This window comes from Phoca vitulina, unplaced genomic scaffold (assembly GCF_004348235.1).
Source record: "Phoca vitulina isolate PV1807 unplaced genomic scaffold, GSC_HSeal_1.0 scaffold6, whole genome shotgun sequence".
Classification (NCBI taxonomy): domain Eukaryota; kingdom Metazoa; phylum Chordata; class Mammalia; order Carnivora; family Phocidae; genus Phoca; species Phoca vitulina.
The window spans coordinates 64,448,030-64,468,446 of record NW_022589709.1 but is presented as its reverse complement, the minus strand read 5'-3'; the positions used below and the strand labels follow the sequence as shown (position 1 = coordinate 64,468,446).

Genomic DNA, 20,417 nt, shown 5'->3' with positions numbered 1-20,417 from the left:
CATAGCAGATGATAACCATGCTTCAAAAATATAACAAAAAATACAATGAGCAAAGCCCAAAGGTAAGTAAATCCTTGCTTAACAAATGAAGTTTACTCTTGGAAAAATCTATTCTTTAGGCAAAACAAAATCAAAAGAGACTCTGCTAAACATTTAAAACATATACTGAGTGAATATCTCTTTGACCTGTAAATGTCTGTGCTATGAATTACAAGTTGCCAGTAAGAACAGCCTGCTCATGACAGTGTGTTCTGGGGAGGGGCGGGCATGCGAGGCAGGGCTTCCAGCCGCTCCTAGCCCTTCCTCAGTCTATTCAGCAGCTGCTGTCCACCTGCCCTCCGTGCATTTCTCTCCATGTAACTAAAAAATGATGTAAGCTAGGGGGTAGGGGAGGGTGCAACTGGAAAAGTTAGATAGGGACCCAGTTTTTCCATAAAACTACCTTCTAAATTGGAAGCAACCTAGTATGAGGAATATGTTGCCATATGCTCAGCAGAAAAAATTACATGGTACCTGCAGATACGCAACACAAATTACTGGATTCTCTGGAATAACATAAATAATGAACTGTAATTTTCCTGGCAGTTCGTTTATATAATCCCTCAAAATAGCCAGTCAATAGAGATAACTAAGGCAAAAAAAGCCAGTGCAAGGAAATCTATTCTACAGACTGATAAATTACAGGTTGCATATGCACTGACTGTTTCTGCACATATACATCTATTCCCAGGCTACGCTTATGCTGTTCAAAACCCAGAAGTGTGGGGTGGAGAAACCCTTCAGCGCACACCTATATCCTTGCCAAGGTTAAGGTTTGTCAGGTGCTCTAAGGAAGGCAACATTTCCTCTTAACATGATTAGAAGAGACAGTATTTTCAGCAGTCCTCTTTCTTCCCAAGGGAAAGGCTGTGGGAGATTTCTTAAAGACAATTTTCAGAGTCAATTAAGTTATAACATAAGAGCATTTTCTAAAAGGAGTTAAAATTGCTTCCCTTTTTTGCTGTTGATATAAAACTTTCAGGGAAGCTAAATTAATAACCATAAAGATTACCATCAGGGCTTTCTCAACTGGTCTTACAGTACGATTTTGGAGTATAGAGCTGGCTGTACTAAAGAACAAGACACGAAACAATTCAACAATCATTTTAAAATGTAAGTGGAGTTTCTCTCATTTAAGATGACTACATACCATTTATTAGGATAACTACAAAAAATTATCCTGAGAGGAAAATGATTAGAAAAGGTAATAAAATGTGTTTTTCCTAGAACATTGCTACAGTCCTCAATTTATAGATTTAGAAGAGATACAATACAGAACTGATTAAAAAAAAACAAAACTGGTTGCAAGATGCAGAACAATTTAATTGAGCATTTAGATATTTTAAAAAGTGACCTCTAAATATTTTCTGTTGATGAGTTATTCTGATTGCTTTTGGTCTAAACAGTATGAAATAATAGATGGAATTACTGTTCCAACAATGACAAAAAGAGGAAGATTTAAGTGAATGCTTTCAAATCCTTTGTTCTCATCATGCATCAGAATGTCTGCGTGCAGCATGTAAAGCATAAAGAAAAGTGAAAATGCAGTTGAAATAAATTCTGTATTTTGCTTTTTAAACTCCCATTTTCCAATTTATGTTCTACATTTAAGACTGTTGAGGAAGCAAAATTTAATAATAAAATAAAGTTAGAGTATTCTTAAATACAATCCCTGTATGCCAATGTCCTGGGTACATTTTATATTCTCCTAGTATATAATTAAGAAGGTGGTAAAGGTCAAACACTAAGAAAATCCTTACCCCGCCCCACCCCTGACCCCAGCCAATATTCTGTTAAAAATCATTTGAATATGCTGCATTGTGATATATTACAAGTTTGGTAGATATCAGCATTAAAAGCTAAAATAAATACTGCATTGGCTGTATAAAAATAAATCTGTCAAAATGCATAACACTAAATATATTTATATTTGCCCTTCTTAGGTGTTTTTAGCAGTATACTATTAAGACATAAACAAGGCTGGCCAGCAACAATTTTCCTCAAAAATAAAAGCTCTACAATTCCTTATTTAGATTCTTGGAAGTATTGTTCATAATCATAATACAAATATGAAGCCCTTCAAAAACATATAAAAAGTGAGCGGTCTAAAAGCTAAGAGATGAATTCTAGGGAGATTATGGGATTTTCCTTTATTACTTACTATACTTTTCTGTACTAAAAAAAATTTTTAAGCAAAAAATGGCTAACAAAATTCAAATAATGGAAGTCTGTATATTTCAAAAACAATTAAAAAAATTGGGGCCATCCATTAACTTAAAACAAAGTGGGGAATCATGACTCCTTGGACAACTAAAACTGAAATAAGTTTTCTTAGAATGTGAGAAAATCTCACAGCAAAGAGGATATTTTCCTCTACAAAGAAACAAAGAAAATGAAAAATATTTCAGTCTGCGAGTCCTTAAAGTAATGGGAAAGGATTCTTAAAAATTATGTTTTTGATTGGCTCAAATGTTCAAGAATAGATTTCAAGTTCTGAAGTGATGCTTCATTTAGGACTGAAGAAGGTTTCTCTACCTCCTGCTTCTCTTACGGAGATCAGATCGCCAGGCTAGCATTACCATGAGGCATGCAAGAGGCTTGCCAAGCGGAACAGAATCTTAGTAAATTCAGTGAATTACTTCATTTCCTGAGATTAACAAAAGTAGCAGTATCAGATGAACTTATATATTTCTTTCAGTTTTACAAATAGATAATCAGGTTTTCATTTTAATAATATATCACTTAAATAGTCAAGTAATGTCAATTTTAAATGTCATCTAGAGCTTTCTATCCAAAGATGAAAAAAAATACCCATCAGGTTAAAGTGCTATAGATTTTTAGAGTCACAAATTAATTTTCATAAACTTTAAAAGGTGCTATATATGAACTGGAACCCATACATCAGTGCAAGTAATTGGGCCCAATAATTTATTTCCAATTATTTTGTTTGATTACCTTGATATTAAAAAGCACAACTCAAATCTATACCCTATGACAAATAGAAGAACCACTGCACATTAAAAAGCTATTTTAACATGCAAACTACAACTAATAAAAGTTATAAATTTTCTCCTTATCTTGACCACTAAAAACACATATTTCTTCTGCAGTTCACATCTAAGGAAAAAATAAAAGACTGCTTACAAAGGTTGACTCCATTGTAATTTATTAAAACTATCAGTTATGTAATCAGAACAATTAGGAGCTAAATAAATCTTACCTTAATGTAGCCCCAAGACACTGACAGTAAATAGTTTGCTTCAGGCATTTTTGATTGATTATATAAAGAGACAGTAAGTTCTAAAACATGTATATCTTCAAAAGCTTGATACTTTTAACAATATCCGCAAGCCAGAGTGTGGGTTTTTAAAGATTTTTGGTAATTAAGTATACACAAGAAAGCCTTGCATTAGATCCCATCTAGCCGTCTTTCCATTGAACACATGCCATTTGTAAAACTCCAGAATGGAACAGAATTCTACAACTATTCTGAATAAAGAAAATTCATGTGATAAAGAAATATCTAACGACCTAAGGGTCTGCATCTTTTTCTTCCTGAGCTCCAGGGCTTAATGAATAATGTATGTCAAGATGCTTAGCTGCAAGAAAGACTAGTTCTGTCAAAAGCTACCAAATAAGGAACTGCAGGGAAGCCAGGAAGAGTGACAAGAAACCCCTCCCATAAAAGCCCAACTATGCACCAATCACACTCCATCACTGGGTCTACCAGGGTGGGGGGGTGTGTGGACTCAGAGCAGGCTGTGTCGTGATTGGTTGGCGGGGGCGAACCTCTGGGGAGGAGGTTTTCCTCCTCACCTCTGGTAAACGCCATTTAATAATGGTATCCCTACAGCTGAGGCTGCCGAGTAAAAAGATGAATGGGGTTTCCCGCTCGCAGATGATGAATAACGACCACAAAACTCTTCAAAATTCACAGTTCATTCTTAAATAAGGATTGCCAATCTTTTTGGAGTCCTTCCTATGAGTTTTATTATTCTCTGACTTCTCTTCCTTCAAAATAAAAGCTGCTTTGAAAAGGGCCATTAGGCATTTTAACTGCCTCCCTCTCTCCAGTCCAAAGCAAGGAGCTTCCCTGGTGACACAGATATAACCAAAGGTTTCCCTCTGCCTAACATAAAAGCATAGTGTGATTATAAAATACAATCAACGTCCAGAATTGACAAATGGGAAGGATACATTTCCTCACCTGTGTGTGTGGCTGTTCTCAGCTCTTTTTGTTTCTATTGTTACATGTAGCTGAGCTCCACAACCTTAAAAATCTAAGGGTGGGTACGATTTATAATAATTCTGATTGCTAAAGCACTGTGTATGGTTAAAGAATGCAGAGTTCTGAGTACAGATTTTAAAATCTGTATTTTGACCAAAAGAGAACATTTTTATGATTGCACACGAAGTTAAGAAAGGTATTAACAGTGGCTCTTGGAGGAATATAGCATTAAGCTCCAGTAATCAGGCCTTTTGAAGGAGAGTTAAATAAAAAATCTAAATTTCTTAAAGAAAAACAATCTTTTCTTTTTGGTTTGGGGCAGTGTCATTCTTTAACTTGTATACTAAAGACTTGTGGATAAAAAAATGAGGGAAGTCTAGCTTTTACTCTATTTTAACATAAAATTCTGTCCCTTTCTTCCTCATCTCCATCTCAAAGCATTTAACTGCTTTGTGCTTCTGTGCCTTGCTAATATTGTTACTTTTCAGTTTTACTGCTTTTGCTCTGTTTTAGATAGTACACACATCAGAAACATCCATATAATACTCTTCCTCTTTGAATCTGTAATGGTCCTTTGCTTGCAAAGTCTTCAGGGGCAGTTCACACCTATTGTGTTAATTTCCTAAATTCCTCTTAATCCCTTACAAAAGAAAAAACTAACCCCCAAAAAGGCCACTAAAACTTCCTCCAGAAGAATACAAAAAGGTCCTCCTCTTTCCTAGTCTTTCATTCTCCTTCACTGCTCACAAGTGTTCAACAATGTACTCTCTCCACTCTCCTTCAATTGCAGCATCCTCAACTGCTCTGCCTTTCTCCCCACTTCTCTGACCATGCCTTCTTTGCCTTCTTCTATTCATCCTCTAACTTGGGATACCCACAAGACTCTGTCCTGGGTCACACTCTTCGATGACTACTTCTAACATGAACTGCAGCACCATATTTCCAAATGACTAAGGTTCCCTCCCCTGTCAAATGCCCTGCCACTCATCACAGACTTTTTCAAAATCGATGGATCCATTTATCTATTTAAAGTAGTTCTTACTATAACTACTCCCATTTCAGTCAGTGGGCTGATATTTCTCCCAGTATCACAGACTGAAATCTGTGACTCCTTGTTACCATTCAATAGGCATTTCATGTGAGTCAGCCACCATTAGATGTTTAATATAAATCATCTAACTGGATCCTTGAATAACCCTAATGTATTCCCCATCTATATCACCTTCCCTCCTTCACCAACTTTATTATCATGTTTTATCTTTTATAAAATGCTTTTTCATTTACTGTTCCTTCTCATCCCCACTCCCATCATCTAAATCCAAGGGCTGAACGCCTGTGAGAAATGGGAAGCATCTTCAATATCAAATCCTCTAATCTCATCTCCACATGAGAGAGAGAGACAAAGTGATTTTCCCAAGTTCACCCAGGTTCCAAGTACAGAGGCTTGAGTTCAAATCCTTTAGTGCACATTCTTTAACAAATAATCTCACCTTTTAGTGTTCTGGTTTCCTCATCTGTAAAATTGGGTTATTATGGTAGCTAGTCTCCAAAGATGCCTACTAATGAGCCATCCAGCCCTACATTGAATCTGAGCTGGCTTGTACAACCAACAAGTAGTGCCGTCACAAGAAATGGAGGCTGTCAGAAGAAGTCTTGAAGCTTTCACCTTGGTTGCCTTGAATGCACTATTAGGATTCTGGAGCCACCCTGTTAGTAAGTCTGACTATTCTAAGATTGCCACGCTATGAGAAAGCCCAGGCTAACATCACAGAGAGGCTGCCGAGAGAGTGGGGGTAAGGAGAGAGAGACAGGAAGAGCAGATGTGTGCCTGGACAATCTCTAGCTATGCCAGCCATCCTAGCCCAGAGCCAAGACCTGACAGTGAAGAGGCCATCTTAGTCATCCCGACAGGGGAGCCTTTAGATGACTCCAGCCCCAGCTGCCAAATGACTAAAGCCACATGAGGGACTTGAAGTGAGAATGTCTAAGCAAGCCCAGTTAGCCCATGAAACAATTTAAAAAAATAGCAAGTTGATATTTTAAGCCACTAAGTTTGAAGTGATTTGTTTAATAGCAATAAATAACTAGAACAGTTATTATGAGGATTAAATGAGATGATATATGCAAAGCACTTAAAACAACATCTGGTACATAGTGACAAATAGGTATTAGGTGATGATGATGATCATGATGATGATGAGAACAATGATGTGGATTATGATAACTATTCCATTATGGTGACCAGATTTTTTAACTCCCAGGCTTATCCTGTGTGTGTGTGTGTGTGTGTGTGTGTGTGTGTAAGTTATCATGTTTTCTTTTAACTGCATCACATCATTATGCATCTTAGACCCAAAACACAATACTTGCTTCTTAGCTCATCTTCTTTGGCTTTTCTCCTTCTAATCCCATTCTTATCTCTGCTGCCAGGCCAAGTTTTCTCAAATCCAGCCTCAGCCTGCCACTCCAAAGCTATTACCTAACAACTTGGCATCACCTGCCTCATCACATCCATATTCCTCTGTGAGCCCCAGACTGACAACCTCTGACCCTAATCCCCAACTCCAAGCCCATCTCCAGCTGCTCTTTACACTCACGCTCAGTTACTGAAAGGCTAGTATTCCACCCAGCTCTACGATTTAGCCAACAGTCCTATTTCTATTTTTACTTTCACTGAATTCACTGTCTAGAATACCCTCTTTCTTCTACTCCTGCTCCTTCAAGCTGGTTTTTCATAAAAAGTCAGATTTAAATCATTCAAAATACATCTCAAGACCAAATTATCTCAGCCCCTCTCCAAGCTTTATTTTGCATTCACTCCTTTATTTAATAAATACTTATTAAGCTCCTACTGTGTGCCAGGCTCTGTCCTGGATAATGAGGACACAGCAGTGAACAAAGGGAAGGTTTTTCACCTGTGGCTTACATTCAACAACTGAGTCAGCAAAAATATACTATGTCATGTAGTGAAAAATTCAATAGGGGATAAAGAAAGGATAAGGAGGCTTTGGCACGTTAGCGATGGAGGTTCCTGTGGTATAAAATGGTCAGGGAGAGCCTCTTTGATGAGATGACATATGCTCAGAGATCTGGAGAAAGAGAGGGAGCAAGTCACGTGACTATCCAGGGCAGTGGAAAAAGGGGAGTCCAGTGAGGGGAACACCAACACCAAAAGCCCTGAGAGGGGAGCATGCTTGGTGTGCTTCCAAAGAACAAGGTGTGTCATACAATGTCATTTACATCCAAATGATGCTTTCTATCCATCCATCAATTTTATTCTTTGACTAACTCCAAACTAAGTTCCTTCTTTCTTTTTATAACAAATATTTTTATCCTGATTAAAAAATTCCTACTTTTCTAACATACGCACTTCACTAAATACATCCATACATACTAAATAATCCCTATATAGACACTTTAAAAAACCCATATAGTGGCTTATCAGTAACATAAAGGAAAAATAAAAGTAATTATATTACACACTGCAAAATATAAATGCGTGTACACAAGAACACTAAAAAGAAAAAGTAGTCAAAAGCTGAGATCTTACTATCACTTACTAACTGTGTGACCTTGACAAAGTTATCTAAACTTTCTCACTTTACTTCATCTTCAGTTTACTCATCTGGAAAATGAGAATAATAATAGCATCTACCTTACAAGTTGTTGTAAGAAAAAGCTGGTACATACATGTAAAGCACTTAGAACAGTAAGTGCTTTGCAAGTGTTTGCTCTGCTTCCTCTGATACGGAAAATTACGATGAAATGTGACAGCAACAGGGAAATGAATACACGAGTACTGTATTAGAAAGACAATCTTTTTCCAAAATGGTGAATGACTCTTGAAAGGTCTCAGATGTAACAAAGAACAATTCTCCTTTAGTATACACTGTGGTTACATTACTGAAAAAGTAAGTGTGGATTAAAATCATGTAAAAAATATTTTGTTTTTATATATAAAAAGTAGTTGTGTTCTAGGCTCAGATAATTGTAAGTGACTATTTCACCTGCTTGAATGGTTTATTGGGACCCAGAACAACGCCTCCTTGCTGAAGGACTATCCCATGTATTCCAGGACACCTAGCCCCCCTGGCTTCTGTCTATGAAATGCCAGCAGGACTCCCCAGTTCAGTGCACCCTGAAATTGCCTAAATGTTCGCCAGTGTTAAGAATCACTGTTCCAGTTACTTCAACTGCCTTGAACTCTGCCTCCTCAACCAGGGTAGAGGATCCTTTGGGCAAAAAAGATACCTAATTCTTTATCTTTTCCAAAATAATTAATGGACCACAGGCACAAAAGATTCAACTGTAAACCCCTAATCTGCTGTAGTAGAGGAGATAACAGTAATGATATTAGTAGTAGCAATAATTACAGTAACGTCAAGTAAAATGTACTAAAGACAGTTTCCATATTTCTAGTTAATAAGAAATCTTTTTTTTAAGATTTTATTTATTTATTTATTTATTTATTTGAGAGTGAGTGAGAACAAGCAGGGGAGAGGCAGAGGGAGAAGCAGACTCCCCGCTGAAGAGGGAGCCCATTGCAGGGGCTTGGTCCCAGGACCCCGGGATCATGACCTGGGCCGAAGGCAGACAGTTAACTGACTGAGCCACCCAGGCACCCCTGAAATCTTTCTTAAGCTCTGAGCTAAGTTAAAATTCATTTCATTTTCCTCATTATCAGAGACCAACTAGAAGCTCCTTCCCTTTGCTACAATAGTAGCCGATGGCAGAAAGAATCTGGACAACCCAGAGGAGAAATCTGGACGGGGCCAGAGAAATATAATTCTTAGAATGAGACTTAGCTTCTGACAATTTTAAAGGAGAAACCGGAATCTGTTAAAGCATTTGTTAAGACCTACTATGCGCCAAGAGCTTTATATACCTTAATGCTAACCTTTGCAACATGCTGGTAAGATAGCTATTATCCCCACTTTAAGGTGAAAAGACAGATAGATACTCTTAAAAATTCGATAACCTGCCCAGTATATGACAAGGGCTGACAGCCAGGCCAGGACTCTTTTAGTCTTTGCTCTTTATAGTGTTATGAGTCGGTCATCATATAATTAGGTGTTTGCAAATTCCTTGATAAACTGTATGAATTTAGGAGTGGACTCATTTATCCTCAATCTTTTTTTGAGCCCCAATGTGGGGCTCAAACTCATGACCCTGAGATCAAGAGCTGCATGCTCTTCCAACCGAGCCAACCAGGCATCTCACTTTATCCTTAATCTTTGTGCTGATTTACAATGTCCTGAATTAAAGAACCACTGATCCTATTCCTGTGGTCAGATCTCTGGACAGCATGGTTCCTACTAACTAGTGAAGTCAGGAAGCTTGTGCCCAAAGACAGGCAGCCTCCCCTGATAAGGAGAGCTCCTGACATGTGGGACAGTGACACTTAGATGTGGGTGTGTTCCATGAACGTGACACAGATGCTCTCACACACAGCTAGAAGCCATATTTCCTGACTGGTAGTCTGCTGTGTTCAAACACCCAAATATGTGCATGTACTCAAATTAAAAAAATATATATATATAATTTCCTTCAGCATTTAGTTCTCTTTTTCTGTCTTCTCCTAAAAATACTCCTCAAAATCTTTAGATACCACTCCTCTTTATTCTTCATTTTCTCAGTTCTTAAATGAGACACCAAGCAATCAAACTTTATGGAGTATCTTAGGATATTTCAGGATACTTAAAATTCTGCTGATGGAGCTGAGGTTTTGATATATTAACCACTGCTGGAGTCAGGGACTTTACAACAGATGTTAAGACAGGTTGAGATATATTTTTGATTAGGGAAAAAGAAAAACAGACAAACTAAACTCTGAGGAAACTGAGTCTCAGAAGTCAAAGTATCTTATCCAAGGTCACAAAGCCAAGTTGCAGAGCCGGGATTTAAACCACATTGTCCGGCTACAGAGTACTCTAAATTGCCAAAAAATATTTCAGGCATTAATCTATACAGTTATCCTAGAGCCTATAAACAACATGTCTATTAACATAATAAATTCTAAGCTGTACATATTACAGTTTGAAATATTAAAGAAATATTATTTAAAGTAAGTGTATTAATGACTCTTAGATTTCTACAACCTAAGGGATCTTCCTGACAATACCACTGTTTTCAGTAGGACTAATACTTTTGGAAAATATTTTATTTTATAATCAATCTATATTTATTTTACATTTTCTACTTAGGATCAAAGTTCTGGGAATTGTCGTTAATCAAGAAGCTAATCTGTGTAAAGTGGGCTGCCACACATCCAATACTGTTCTGCTTAACATATGCAAATCTAGTTACTAAATGCCCCCTGAAGAATTCTGAGGCAAGAGGAAACTTCAAATATTAAATACAATAAATACAACACACCAGTGTTTCAAAAATCACTGTGTTCCTTTGCTTTCCCTACAAAAATCATTATAGAGGCAGGCAATAATCCAGAATTAATCTATAACCTATGTTTTAAGTAACAGAATTTTAAATCTATTTTTACATTATAAAATTATACTTTCTTTGATTAATGCTAATATTACAAAAACCACCTTATAAATCCACTAAATCTGTTTGTGTTTACTGCCCTCTAGTGATGATGGATCCAAACACAATTTAAGGAACTGCTCTGTTCTAAGAGTCGTCACATTTCAGAAAACAAGAACATATCTTACAAATATTATGGAAGCTTGAGATTAAGAGGAACTACAGCTTGATTTTTTTTTTTAAAGATTTTATTTATTTATTTGACAGAGAGATAGAGAGAGAACACAAGTAGGCAGAGGGAGAGGGAGAAGCAGGCTCCCGCAGAGCAGGGAGCCCGATGCGGGACTCGATCCCAGGACCCTGGGATCATGACCTGAGCCGAAGGCAGCCGCTTAACCGACTGAGCCACCCAGGCGCCCCAGCTTGATTTTTAAAAACAAAATCATCATCCAAAAAGGCTAAGGATCATTCTCCAATTAACCTGGCTTGAGAATTTTCACCAAAAAAGTTTCATTTAAGAACCACCTCTAACATTTACTAAAAAAGGAAGTTCCAATATAAGAAACTTTATTTTTGTTGAGAGGTACTCTGAGGCTGAAAGAACATCAAACTGATCCGATGATAACTGTACTTAAATTTTGCTTCTACATGGTCTCTTTCGCGTGGCGTTCTATAATTACTGATACAGTTTGAATCATATACACTTGGTAGAAAATTTTCTATGTCCACAACTACTGAGTAAATCCAGCTGAAACCCCTACTGCCACCACCAGCCACCATCATTATCACATCCACCAAGGATTTTTGTTTCAATGAAGAATAATTAAGGCGATGAATGGGTGCACAAATCTCACATAAATGAAGCCTCCAAACAAAAAAATCTTGTATAAATATAGACTTTCTACTTACAGGGAAAATTAGGACTCCCAATTCACTTAAACTGTTCTAAGTTAATACCAATTTTCCATGCTTATGATGGCCACGATAATCACCATATTTACTAATATTGCTTCTGTACTTCTTGGTGTGCTTTGTGAAAATAATTTAAACAGAGAATACCTGTCTCCTAAAGCAATAATAAAAAAAGCAAATAGGCAGATTTCTGGAAATACGTATTTGATCCTTTATGTACACCACTTTTATTGTGGATCTTAAAGTAATTTTAAGTTATAAAACTTGGGCTATATTATATATTCCTTTCAACAAATAGCACTTAAACACATGGATGTCCATTAAGAAAAAAAATGAACTTCCACCTTTACTTTGCACCATATTAGTATACATCTACTCAAAATGGATCCTAGAACTAAATGTGAAACCTGAAACTATACAACTTCTAGTAGAAAATTCAGTAGAAAATATTTGTGATCGTGGATTGGCAAAGATTTCTTAGAACACAAAAAAGCATGACACATAAAAGACAAGAATGATAAACTAGACTTCATCAAAGCTTCTCTTTGAAAGAAACTGATAAGAAAATAGAACAACCAGCCATAGACTTGTGGAAGAATATATGTGCAAAATATGTATCTGATAAAGATTTATATCTGGAATTATAAAAATTCTTACAACTTAAAAAGATCAATAAGCACATGTAAAGATGTGCAACGTCATTAGTCATTAAGAAAACAAAAATTAAAACCAAAATGTAATGCTACTACATACTAGATACGAGCAATACAAAATGCTGGCCAGGATGCAGAGTCCATGGAACCCTTGTCCACTGTTGGTAAGACTGCAAAATGCGATAGCGACTTTGGAAAACAGTTTGGCACCTTCTTATAAAGTTATCAATTATATTCACTATATGTTCCAGCAATCCCACTCCTAGTTATTTACCCAAGAGAAATGAAAAAGGTCTATATGCAAATGTTTACAGCAATTCTATTTATAACAGCTGAAGCCTGCAAATAGCCCTGATGTCAATCAACTGGCGAATGAACACAAACTGTGGTATATCCATAAAATAAAACACTAGAAAGCAATAAAAATAAATTACTAATATATGCATAGTGTTATTAGTGGATGAATCTCAAAAGCATTATGCAAAGTGAAAGAAGCCATTAACAAAAGGCTTTTTATAACTGTATGATTTTATTCATATGATATTCTGGAAAAGGCAAAACTATAGGGAAATGAGATCACTGGTTGCCAGCAATTGGTAGCAGGGGGAGGGGAATGAATACAAAGGGAGCATTAGAACTCTTTTTGGGTGATGAAAATATTCTATATCCAGATTATGGTGGTAGTTATCCAATTGTATACATTTGTCAAAATGCACTCAACTAGATCTAAAAAGTGGACATCTTACCAATATGTAAATTATACCTTAAAACTTGACTTTAAAAAATGTTAGGTAGAGGTGCCTGGGTGGCTCAATTGTTTAAGCGTCTGCCTTCGGCTCAGATCATGATCCCGAAATCCTGGGATCAAGCCCCCACATCAGGCTCCCTGCTCGGCGGGGAGTTGGCTTCTCCCTCTGCCCCTCACCCCGCTTGTGCTCTCTCCCTCTCAAATAAATGAATAAAATCTTAAAAAAAAAAATGTTAGGTAATGTTACCCAATTACTTTAATTCCAAATTTGCTTAACTTTGCCTAAAGAGAAATGAAACAAAAGTCTCAAGCTTGGAGCACCTGGGTGGCTCAGTCGGTTAAAGACTGGACTCTTGATTTCTGCTCAGGTCCTGATCAAGGGGTCATGGGATTGAGCCCTGTGTTGGGCCCCATGCTTCTGGGCGTGGGTCCTGCTTAGGATTCTCTCTCTCCCACTCCCTCTGCCCCTCCCTCCTCGCCCTCTTTCTCTTAAAACAAAACAAAAACCAAGCGTAGTCATATACGGTAAAGTAAGTTTTACTCTAAGAGCTCCACCATTTTATCTTAGCCAAATAGGCATATGTTTGTCTATAAAGTCCGTGTTAGCTTTGAATAATGCAATATATGCTAAATTCCTAGTTATACAAAGCATTTAGGCAATATAGTAACAGCTGAAGTATTCGCATAAGTACTAATATTTTACTTTTAATTCTTTGTAATGAAACATTTCCTAAAATACTTTAGATATGTTCGTGCTTTTCTTAAACAAACCAAACTGATATTAATTAACTTAATGATTTAACGGTGATCCTGGGCCACCTTTATTCACTCACTGATGAACAGTCAACAGATACTTACTGTGTGCTCACTCTAGGCCAAGCACTGTGTCAGCGCTGGAGCTAGAAATATCCAAGAAAGCAGGAGGAGCTGTTCACAGAAAACTCAATAGTCCCAGCTGCTGTATTCTTTTTGAATCCTTCCATCACTTTTTTCATAGGTTTTATTTTTTTTTCTGAGTCCTTGGTTGACAGCCTGTTCTGATAGTCGGTATAAATCTGCCTCCTTGTACTCCACATAGTGTCTCTTTCCCCCTGTCTAGTATGATGGGTTTTTGTCTAAGGCAGCAGTTTTCAGAATGTGTTATAAAGAACAGCAGTCTGATGTGATAATTCTCAAAGAAGACATCCAGGGTCAAACTTCTGACATAGTGCTAACCTTCTTGGAGACTATGCACATTAGCATATTAAAGGCTTTGCCAAGGACCATAATATATAACCCTGTTTTATTTTGTTTAATCTAGTATTTTCAAACTTGTTCTACATCTAACTCTTTGCTCCCTTCCCATTTATTACCAAGTAAAATCAAACAAAAATACCAGGGTTTCAAGAAAATAAAAATAGAAAATAAAATCAATAATTCTTGTGGAAAGCAAAAGGCTTTAAATATCTGATAATGAACTGTTTTAGGATGGTTATTCGCTTCTTCACTCAACAATTATTTATTACACAGCTACTATGCGCCAGCACAGCGGGCACAGTGATAAACACAGAAGAGTTCCCTGACCATGTAAATCTTGAACTCTTGGGGCAAAAAGACACAAAACGAGGAAGAAACATACTGAGTGGAAGAAAAGGGAGTAACGTGATACCATGATCATGGACTATTCAACTAAATAGTCAGGAAAAGCTGCACTGAGAAGGTGGTATCTGACACGAGACCCAAAAGACTAGAAAGAACCAACCAGAAGATCTGGGGCAGAGCATTCCCAGCAAGGGCTGAAGAAACACAGCCAGCACGAGGGAGGACAGGTACACAGAATCAGATCAGAACTACATCAAGGTGAGGTCATGTGGGTCCTTGTAAGCCTTGCAGAGAGTGCGGGCTATCATTGAAAGGTTCCGAGTTCTGTGGTGTGATTTACATTTTAGAAAGTTGTCTTTGTGGAGAATGGTTTATAGAGGGGCAGAGCAGACAGAAGAGGAGAGGAAGCAGTGAGGAAGAGCTGACCTGACTTGGTGAACTGAACGCTGCAAGCAAAGAGAAGAGAAGAATCAGCCCCTAGACTTCTGGTATGATCAGCATGTGACTTGAATGGATGTTTATGCCATTTGCTGAAATGGAGAAGACTGGGGGAGGCACAGATGTAGAGGATGTAAGTAAAGTGACAGAAGAGTTATAGGAGTCAAGTGTAAGAAAATTTAAATACATGAAGTTTATTTTTCTGTTGAGGACCACACCCCCCAACCAAAAACTCTGCTGTACTTGATCTTCCACATGTGAATCTAATACCCTAGCAGATAATGAGTCGATCACACATGTTAGGTGGAATGGGATCATCAAACACCATAATTCTGTGATTCTGTGAAATATAGCCAAGTTGGAAAGCTCCACTGAAGACATTTAGTCCAACCTACACAGACAGGAGTCCTACAAGTCTTCATAAATAATAATCCACTTCTCCTGGATTTCTTCTATTGCTGTGTAAGTCTGTTCCTCTTTGAGTGAAAGTAGTTTTAAAATGCTGAGCTAATATTGAGGTAATGACCGTTAGCTTGCATTAAGCTAATACCATTTTTCAAAAGGTCTTTGTAAACCCCTTAGAATTGATTTGACTCTGGACACAGCAATGGAAAAAAAAAATATGGCTCAGGGATCTTATAGAAGTTGCAGTTAACAGAAGAGCAGTAAATATTCTTAATCTTTTGTGTAAAAAAAAAATTCTAGGTCTTATAAACAGTGACCAACAGCTAAGCATGAGTAATTACAGCTTGGGCTCTCACTTTCTCTTAACAGGTAGAAAAGCAAGGATGTGAATTAGGACATATGAACGCCCACTTGGGGTATTAAAGAAACACCCCACGCAAATGGATTTTATACAGCTTCCAGAATAGCACTTGTAGTAAATCACAAAATTGTCTTTCCCTAAAACCCACAGTAAAAAATAATAGCTAACATTTGTTGAGTGTCTACAATGTGACAAGGATAGTGCTGAATACTTTCCTGACATTATTTCATTTATTTCTAGTAACAACCTTATGAGGACTAGTGTTATTCCCATTTTACAGAGGAGCCCTAAGGTCTTAACCACCAACCCTGCACAGGCAGCTTCCAGCTAAGGTCCTATCCTACTACCAAAAATCCAGTCCTAACAACTGAAGGCCTACAGGGTGTTTTTCCTTTGATATGTGGTCTTACCTCAATTTCATGTCTAAAAATTTAACTATCTTTCACTCCACCTCAAATTGGCTTCTCTTTCTAATTTTCCAACTGTTACCCTAACGTTTGTGTTTAGAATTTTGTACTTTCTTCTTATTCACTGCAGTCCTGCTCCCCCAAATCTTGTCACCCCATATCCTGTCCTCCTCTCACCCATTACTCTCCTTTCATCCCATCCTGTATCAGTCCCTCATCACTTACCTGCCTAATTTTTTAACAGACCCTTCGGGCTTTCGCTATTTCCCCTCCATATGATCTAGACCACCACAAGACTTACCTTTATAAAATTATTTTGTTATTTTCCTTGTAGTATTTTCCTTAAAATAAAATGCAAGTGTTCTTTAGGGCTTGGAAGATAATGTGGAGACGGCTTAGTCGGGCATTGAAGGTACTCTTTACTGTAGTCCCAAGTCCACATTTCTCAGACCTGCCTCAGTTCCCAGCATTAGATTTTCTGTTCCAGGCAGGCCCATTCTTACAAAACACCCACTACGTGCCCACTTCCACAAACACACAATAAAGCTAAATCCACAATAGTGCCCCATCCTACCCTGCCTCATCTAACCCCTGGAATGCCATCTCTTCCTTTGTTAGCAACCCATATGAATCCTCCATGTTCGAGATCTAGCTTAAGTAACACTTTTTCCTGGGATGCTTCCCAATCACTTTCGTCCTCAGTGTTGAACGCATTCTAAACTTCTCTACAGGACCAGAAGACCATGCACTACTCTACTATTCATTAACACACAACAAGTTTACTTACATGACTAGTTATATTTTCAGTCTGTATATCTATATGCCTTTCTTTCTTTTCTATCATCTATCTATCTATCTATCTATCTACTTGAATACAAACACACATATAAAAATCTCATTTTGTCTCTAAAAACCTTTGGAGCAGATACATGTCCTACTGTAACTAGGCAAAAACAAAAATCCCTTAGTAAAGCCTAAATACTGGATTGTGATTATCTAAAACAAATGGTACAAAACAACAAAAAACTTCCTAGTGATATATTTGCCACATGAAAATGGTATCTGGTCTAGAAAATGGTTAAGGATCAAACACAAATAATAAAAACTAAAAATTTCCTTCAAAAGTGAATATGTCAATAAAGACCAAAATCTAGGTCTTAAGTCTAGCAACAAAAAATTTGTATTTTCCACAAGAGAAAAGCCTTGACAAAAGTAACACAGTACTATTTTGTTCCAGGTCACTTCAACTCTCCTGTACCTTGTTACCTCATCTTAAAACGAAGGAGGCAAACAGGCCGATACCACAAATCTCTTTTACCTCTAAGGATATTTGGAATTTTAAGAAACAAAACAAAACAAAACAAAACAAAACCCACAACTTTTAGTAAGCATACCAAAGTATGATTTCTCAGCAAAATGGCTGAGAGTAAGTAGACAATGGAAAGGAATCAATCACCTATTCATTGACTCATTTTCAACTCTTAGAACAACTACACGGTTGGGGAATTTGTTCTTCCTCTGCTATGGCTAGTGTCAGATCTATGACTAAGATCGCATCATGAGCTGAAACCAGGTTCAAGGTGATTTCATCCAGTCTCTCTTTCGCAGCTGGATTGTCATTTTAAGTCCATGCCATGATTAAAGATTCTATTTTTGGTTCTTGTTTCTATTTTTCCCAAGAAGAGACACCTAGTTACCTGATAGGATTGATATTTGACACTCTTGTTAATAATCATATCTCAGTATTTCACAATCATAAAAATCATTTGGAGGGGTCTTGAAGGTCTTCCAAGGTGAGGGAGACTCGAAGCATAAGCGCCACGCCCATTTTTAGACATGGTGGAATGAAGATCTACATGAGACCTCACAACTCTAATAAAAGTTTCTTCCATGGCTGCCTTCATACATATTCTTTCAAGGTAATCATAATTAAGTGGTCAGTGAGAGTGTAAATAAAAATATGCTATCACAGAGTGCTAGGTAACTGGGCTAACACTAAAGTAAACAAACTCAGTGGGCCATCACATATGCAAGCTAGTAAGGTCCCATAAATCACCATGACTGGGTATCAGGATTTCAAAGGCACACTCTGTGCGCTCTTTCACCCAGACCTGTTGTTTTAAGCTCGAGTTGCACTGGGTTACCTATATGGCAGCATATGAAGTTCACCTTTTAAGTTTATAAATAATTCCAATCCCCATCCCTACTAAAGACAGGCCACTTTCTGTGCCTATTAGGTGTGTGTACCGCTCCATGCACTTCAGGTAGGTTTTCATCTAATTCATACAACAAGCCTCTGAGATAGATATTTTAGTCCTGATTTACAGAGAAAATAGGTTCAGAGAAGTTGAAGCAATTATCCAAGGTGACAATCTAGTGTGGGGTAATACAGAAGAGGAATTGCTAAACTCACTGGAATTTAGGAGATTTACAGCTGAATTTTAAAGATAAAAGTTCACACTGTCACCTGCTATTCTGTTTCACTTTCCTCTTTTGGCATCTAGTAACTTACAGTATACTAGACTGAACGCATCTATACTTATTTTGACACAGTCTCTCTTCACCCTGTTCCAGCTTGTACTTTGTTGTCCCAGGTCCTCACTCCCAGGCAGCCGGTTCCTTAAGGGATGGCCCAGCATTGGATGTGACAATCCACTCATGCTGCTACTGGGCTATGACTCAAGGAGGCAACAGGTGAAGGAAAGGATGCCAGCTATTGATGCTAAAAAAGACTCTAGCCTCATGCAGTATACTTCATCTGTAAATCTGCCCTCTCTAGTCATTTGCCCCAATCCCTAACTCCACAGCTGACTGTCCTCCCTTTTAAACATTCACACCCTCACCCTGACACGTCTGGATTTCTTTTTTTCTTCAAGGGTGTCCCAAAGGTTCATTCCAACCGGATTTCACCCTGCGGTGGAAAGGGGGAAGGAACATGAACACATCAGTCTGCCTCTAGCCAAGGAAAGCCCTGAGCTAGGTGAGCCCGGTCTGAGATTGCTCCTTCTTCCATACCTCCCCTTCCTCATCTCACTATCCGAAAAGTCATGTCTATCTTTCCTTCCTTCAATCTTCATTTCTCACTCTATCCATGAGTCTTTCTTCCTTCTCCATTTTGCCCCCACTAAGAAAACAGACCTCCAAGGCAACCTCACAGTAACAGATCATTTTAAAAATCCTGACACCTGCTTACACCTTCCCTGAGTTTATCCTATACCTTCTGCTGCCACACTCCCCACCATTAGTCAAGCTTCATCCTGTCCAGTTGTACCCACATCCTCTCCAAATCCTTTGCCAGCCCAGGGTCTCAGATCTGCTTTTGCCAATTGGTCTTCTCATCCCACTTACCTCATTACCCTTCATTTGATATCTGTGCCCTGTTAACTACCTGCCTGCTAGGTTCACTCCCAACCTAACATGCTATCTATCTCACCATCACACTCTTCCTAGGAGCAGGAAACTAGGTCCTGTCTGCCCATCCTGACATGACAGAGAACAAGGGAAGCAGAATAAGCTGCACTAGGAATTATATTTTGCTGAAACTGTTCTTGCTATTTTGGAATCTAGTACTTATTAAAAAATTATATTAGGACATATTTTGAAAACATAGTGTCAGAACAAACACTTGTTTTTCTATTTCCCCATCCTCCCCCCCAGAGGCCACGTTCAGAAAAATAATTATCTTTATATCTACTAAGAGGCACATAGATCTTGTACAAGTCTAACTGAGCCTCAGTTTTTCATCTTTAAAAATAAGACCCACTGTTTTGGCATGTAGTGTACTGTTTCTGGGACTAAGTTAGAGATTTAAGGTTTGAAGTATGAGAGAACACCAGGATCATGCCTTTTATTAGAAAGTAAGTTAAAAAAAAAAAAAAAAAAAAGAAAGTAAGTTATATACCAGTGTTTCCTGACCACTTGTAGTCAAAGACTGCTCATACGTAACAAAGGGATATTAAAACGTTACACTGAAAATAAAGCCAAGGGGCAAAAAGTTATTAATCTTTCCACTGAGTTTTACTTTTGAGAGAACAAATTGCTTTCAATCTGTAATGATGTAAGCTCTCTGTTTGTTTTGTTTCTTCTACTATATACCCTTTCATCATTTTACTGCTCATTAACACTGTAGGGAAAAATTAAGATTTAGGCCCAAACAGTATCT

At 37.7% G+C, this 20,417-nt stretch overlaps 1 protein-coding gene across 11 annotated transcripts in view; it reads right to left on the bottom strand.

Moving 5' to 3' along the window:
• Nucleotides 1–20,417, bottom strand: part of PDE4D (phosphodiesterase 4D) — a 1,449,177-nt gene that overhangs the window by 20,475 nt on the left and 1,408,285 nt on the right. The window contains exon 1 of one of the 11 annotated variants that reach the window (XM_032403453.1): nt 3,260–8,702. The exons of the other annotated variants lie outside the window; for them this stretch is intronic. Coding sequence (XP_032259344.1) covers nt 3,260–3,307 — 48 coding nt within the window. The 5' untranslated portion in view covers nt 3,308–8,702. Of the gene's footprint in view, nt 1–3,259; nt 8,703–20,417 lie in introns of those variants that run through there. 11 annotated transcript variants of the gene reach the window in all.